The following is a 6,390-nucleotide window of genomic DNA, read 5'->3' on the forward strand; positions in this document are numbered from 1 at the left end:
GATGGCATTATGGATGCGGTTTATATCCCTGGGCTTACTATAACCGATGGGGACCCGAACAGTTCAAACATTATTATGGATACGGTATCAAACATGGCTGCCATATTGGATGATAACTATTATATATCATATATATATATATAAAGTTATATTTGATATTTATTTATGTTTGTTTATATGTGTTAAATATATTTTTCTTATTAATTATAATTAACATTATATATATATATATATATATATATAGTATTTAATTTTTAATTTATATTTATATAATTTATATTATATGTGTGTATAATATCAAAATAAATTTATAATATACTATTTATATATTAATATATATATAGAGAGAGATATATAAAATATTATAATTATCTATGAGATAAAATGTATGGAAAAACTATATATTAGTTTGTTTTTTGAAAATAGTTTGTGTACCAAAAAAAAATTAAATTAAAATAATACAGTATTATATTTATTACTTTTCGGATCAACAAATAGCTGTCTATTTTCGGTAAGTTGACCGCAATTGTTGCCGACGGAAACCATTTCAAGCCGAGTGATACCCGATTTGAATGCCGTACGACATATCTTAATTGACTTTGAAATTATTGGAAAATAAATTATTAATTAATCAATTAATTAATTTTTATTAAATATTAAAAACAATGGCTTACTTGTTCAATAAAGTTCATAGTTTTTCAAAATAACAATTAATGATAATATTTTTTAATGTTAGGATTAAACTGTTATTATAATTTTAAAGTTTTTTTTATATTTAGTATTTAGTTGAAGTAATAAATTAAATATACTGTATATTTATATAGAAAATTTCTAACATTATTGTACATGCTCCATTATATTTATTTTTTTATTAAAAAATATTAATATGAAAAAATTGTTATATCGTGTAAATATATAATAATAATTAAACAAATTATCTAATATATTAAATGTATTGTTTGTTTGTTTTTTTTGTTGCCAATTAACTAACATTTAAACTTAATATTACGCTATACATAAAATAAATATATATTAATTTAATAATTTTTTATAATACTTATGTTAACTTTTTTTATAAATAATATTTTAAACACATTAATAATAATATTACATTCAATATTATTATTTTTTTATAAATTACTATCTAATGTCTACACAATAATATGTTATTAATATGTATTAGTAAATAGTAGTTTGAAAACTATTTTTTTCAAAAAAAATTAAATATCAAAATCGACAATAAAAACAAGTCATTATTCAAATATTAATAATACTATAACAATAAAATGAAAATTTTATGACAAATATTTAGTTATAATTTACAAATGAAAATAATGTTTATAATAACAACAACAACAACAAAATGCTGTAAATTATTGTCATCAGTCATCAGTGCATTTAAATATATATATATATATATATATATATATACAGTATATAATAGTATTAGTAAAAACCATTAATAATTATTATTTTTTAAAAAAAATTACTTTATTTTCTATTATCAAAAAATATTTGTTATATCTTTATCATATATTTATAGAAAATAAAATCAATTCAATGTCATAATTGAAAAATTGTTATTAAATTAGAAAAATATTTTATCATTTTTTTTTTTAATTTTATTTATTCCTTTATTTATTTCAAACTATAAACTAATAGTTTGTAATAAATTACATTAAATTTTTTTTGTTTGCTGTCAACTATAGTATAAATAAATAAATAAAATTACATATTTATAACTAATTATAATTAAAATAACAATTTTTTTTAAAATTATGAATCAATTGGTGCCTCACTGGCCGGCATATTAATCACAGCTGTTATTAAGGGCACTATTTCGTCATCCCTGACCACAAGCACCTGTATATAAATATATAAATAAATAAAATAATTAGATTCAACAAACAAACACACCTACAAACAAACAAACAAAACTGATTATACAAATAATACTAAAAATTGTTGTATAAATACTTTAATAATATCGGAAATATTCATTTTGCTAACACACTCGACCCGAGTGGCAAACGGATATATTATGCCCGGAGCCAGAAATGGTACCCTAATTACCGATCGGTCTAATGAATAGATTCGTAGATCGCATTGAAAAGTCATTAATAAATTTATTGATGGCGTGTCTGCCGATGTATTTTGTAGTTCAAGTATTAGCCTAAATATGGGACCCAAACCGTGAACCTTAAAAAAATAAAATATTTGCTTTTAATATTAATAGTATATTTAAATAATTATAATTATTTGATGTAAATTATGTAACCGATAATACACACCTCCCCCTGTATATTACAATAACCTTATAAATAGATTACATTAAAAATATTATAATATTTATAAGTTATTATAATATACAGTGGAATAGGGTATTGATATAATAATATTGGTTCATTATTTTGCTGTATTATATAATTGTGTTAAACTAACAAAAATTTCTTACAATTATTATAATATATCAATTAAAGTTAATTAAATCATAAAATGTTAGTTTTTTGTTTAAAAAATAATATAATAGTTATATTGTTTCATTAGTATTGTAGTAATATTAATGTATGTTTTTTGTGACAATAAGGTATATACTGTATACACACAGTGTTGTATATGTACAATACAAGTACACCCCACCGGAGGCTATGTACACCCACCTGTGCCGACAGTTTAAGCGGATCGATAGCGTTTGATGACATAGGATTAAGACTGGTAGAGATGGCCTTCACATAGGAACGGGCGGCCATCAGCTTAAGCCGATATAAGTCGTGTTGAAATGTCCGGTGAATAGCTATTATTAGTAATAAATTTTATTTACAAACAAACAAAAAAGTTTTTAAAGATATTATAAGTTATAAGTTATAAATATATATATATATTAATATTAATATTTACATAAATATAATCCCGTATATATGTATATATAAATTTATATATATGTATATTACTGATATTATCACTAGTATAAGCTACCAGTTTTTTTTGTTAGTGAAATAAACAAAATATTTTATTAACATTTTTTTGTTTGCTGTCATTATTATTGCTAAATACCTCAATACAAACACCACATTAATTGGGGGGGGGGGGGCTGGTATTATAAAGTATTATCCACAAAAAAATATAAAGACAAACAAAAATAAACAGAGGATCAGTGTTTAAAATTAATGGTTAGTACAGTACAGCACCAGTACTTACCAATAGACTGTTCCCTTTCCCTCATTGTTTGATCGACAAACAGTTTAGTTTTTTTTGGTATACTAAGCTTGGAATTATAGCCACCTCCCTGGCCACCACCACCAGGTGCCTCAATAAACTCTTTGAACGTAAACTTGGCCGTACGTTTCAAGATTTTAATGGTCAAACTGCCTGCACGGCCAACCATTACCAGTGTACTATCTTCGCGACCGAAACGGCCATATTTCATGGCCACTATGGTGTCGTCGGTGTCCAGTATATCGACTTTGTGTCGGTCCTGATAGATGTGTACTTGTTTGCAGTCAAGTGCTACGGCAATCAGCCGCAGACTCTGGCGCTCGACATCGATGGCCTCTATGGCCGTAATCATTGCCGGCTGTTCACAGCTCCACAAACAGTTGCCTATCATCAGTGAAAAAACAGTAGACACTACCTATTAGTTCCTACCTATTAGGTATACTGGGAGGTGGGGTGTTAAATCAGTTCCTTAACATCCCTCCCCCAGTATACAAGTCCCCGAAAAACTAACTAACCTTTAGTTGTAAATGTGCTTAACGTTTTGTTCATAGTGGCCACCACTATGTTATTGTTCATTTTGACCAAACCTACCGGCTGTGAGCTTAGTTGGACACACAGTCGGCCAGATTTGTAGCCACGTTTTATGGTATAGATGTGTGCATCACGACAGGACACCAGTAGCCGAAATTCCACATCAAACAGGCCATTGGATTCAATAAATACCGGTGCACTCGGTAGAGTTGCCTACCAAACATAAACCAATCAATCAATTAGATCCAACCCACACAAAAACACACGTACATACCGACACCAAAATGGTGAACGCGTCCGGCTCTAGTATATAGATATCCCGATTTTCGGTACCAATTATCAGACAACTGACCGCATTTTCGTCGTTAACTGTCTTCTTGATTGTCGACAAACAAGTGATTACTGTTTGCCTTTTCAAATGAATCATCTGATCTCTGTATAGTTGGACAAACTGGTCCATCTGTTCAGAGTCGTCAGTGGTCATCGAAATCAATGCCTGAGAACGGGATGTCAGACCTGTATCGCCAGTTTCCAGACGTATATTGTTTAGTAGATCTTTGAGTGTCTGGGCGTCAATCTTCTGGTCTTTAGCCTGAAGCCAGGCATCCATTTCGGTTGGGTTTACCTCATGGGTGGGCAAACAAAACTTGTAGAAAGGTTTCATATTTTTATAGACATATAGATAGGAACCGGAAGCTACGGCAATGGCCGGTGATTGTGGATCCTGGCCTTCAGTATAGAATACGGCAATACCGGATGGTATGTCTACGAGTGTACTTTCGGTGTGCAATGTTGTTCCCCGATAGACCCGGAGCTTAGGTTTACCGCTGCCGCCACCACCACCGCCGTTAAGACCGCTAAAACCTAAATCGGCAATCAATAGCTTATAGTCACCGTCGCCCATCATATCGGCCAGAGCTATACAACCGGGTATGGTATACAAGTTGGCCGACGGGTCACTATTGGCCAGAAGCCATTTGTTTGAGGCCATTGTTGTCGAAAATGATGAATTGATTGTTTCATTAGACAATGATTTAGTGGTCAGTGCGTTGATTGTCGACGCGGAGGTCATTGATCTGTATTTTATTATTATTAGTTTTTTTTGGTAAAAAATAGTTTTTTTTAAATAATAATAATTATTATTATTTTTATTGAATATTTCCAGTAATTTTTTATACAACTATCTTACGATTTATCATTATTTCCAACATATTGGTGATGATCATCATTGTTGGTCCCCATCATCATCATTGCATCATTATTGTTATCTAATTCAATACTCATTATTATACAGTATTAACTGTAAATTATTAGCTTGCTTATTTTTATTTTCGTTAATTATTGCTAAAAAAATTAATTTTTAAATTAATTAATTTTAATTTAATTAATAAAAATAATAATTTTAATTATATTTATCAATTTTCTAATTATTATCATATACTCTATTTGTATATATTATATATATATATATTGTATTGTTTCTAATTAATCAAAACAAAATTATCATAGCAACCAAATGTTTTATTTTTTATTATTATTATATAAATGTCATCAAACAATTTAAATATTATTATAAATTATTATTTTGATAATAATAAAAAATTTATTAATTATTTATTGTTTTTTTAAATAGTAGTTTTCATGGTTAATTTATTTTAAAATTATAATATTTAATAATTAAATTATACAGTAGATTATATTGCTATAGAAATAAATTCAATAATATTTTTTTAAAAACTGTAACAAATAACTAGTAATACATTGCCATCTATTGGCAATTGATAAAACAGTTATTAAATAAAAAAATTTATAATACAGGTACTTTTTTAAAACTATATGTATATGTATATATTATATTATACAGTATAAATAATAAATATAATTTATAAAATAAATGATACTGTATAATTATCATGTCAAAATTGTCATTTTTTTTGAAAAATTTTATATTTCAAAATACTATTGAAAAGTTTTATATAATTTTTTATATAATAATAAATTGTACCCTTGGTATTTTATTGAAAAAATAAGTTTGTATGCAAAAAAATGCCAGTAATATATAATTTTAACTTTATTTTTTATTACTTTATGTTATAACCAATTATTATTATTATTTATTATTATTATTTTTTGATAAAAATTATTACTCTAGCAAAAATATTTTAATAATTTTTTAACTAAATTTTTTATGTATGAAAAAAATTATAGTCAGTGATTATTAATATAATAATGTTTTAATATACATAAATGTGTAGTACATATACAAAAATAATTTTAACATAATAAAATATTTATCATAAATTGTCAATTATTAATTAAACAATTATTATTTATTTCTAAAATATTTTATTAAAAATATTGCATGTTATTTATTTTTTTTGTAAATTTCTATTAAAACAAATTAATTATTAAAATAATATTCATCACTGCCAACAATAACTTGGTTAAACATGCTTAATAATAATTATTATATAATCAATCAATTTTTGTTTTAATATATATTGTAACTTTAAAGAAAAAATATTATCAAGGTTATAGATGTTTTATCTATGCTATTATTATTATTTTGTTTTTGTTTTATTTAAACATAATAATTTAATTTTCTTTTTATTTTTTTTAAATATTATTATTATTATTATTATT

The 6,390-nt window shown here is 25.5% G+C and overlaps 1 protein-coding gene across 1 annotated transcript; it reads right to left on the minus strand.

Annotated features, from left to right (window-relative positions):
* Positions 1–1,733: 1,733 nt before the first annotated feature.
* On the minus strand, positions 1,734–4,982 carry LOC128965098 (Bardet-Biedl syndrome 1 protein homolog). The gene is made up of 7 exons (XM_054311750.1): positions 4,937–4,982; positions 4,022–4,823; positions 3,732–3,960; positions 3,199–3,600; positions 2,661–2,794; positions 1,978–2,199; positions 1,734–1,863 (listed from the first exon to the last, which is right to left on the minus strand). The coding sequence occupies exons 2-7, from the start codon at positions 4,817–4,819 to the stop codon at positions 1,777–1,779; spliced, it is 1,872 nt and encodes a 623-aa protein (XP_054167725.1). The 5' UTR covers positions 4,820–4,823; positions 4,937–4,982; the 3' UTR covers positions 1,734–1,776.
* Between the last annotated feature and the right edge of the window lie 1,408 nt (positions 4,983–6,390).

This window comes from Oppia nitens, unplaced genomic scaffold, assembly GCF_028296485.1.
Source record: "Oppia nitens isolate AA-2021 unplaced genomic scaffold, nextdenovo-longstitch-racon4-pilon3 scaffold16_pilon_pilon_pilon, whole genome shotgun sequence".
In the NCBI taxonomy this organism is placed as follows: Eukaryota; Metazoa; Arthropoda; class Arachnida; order Sarcoptiformes; family Oppiidae; genus Oppia; species Oppia nitens.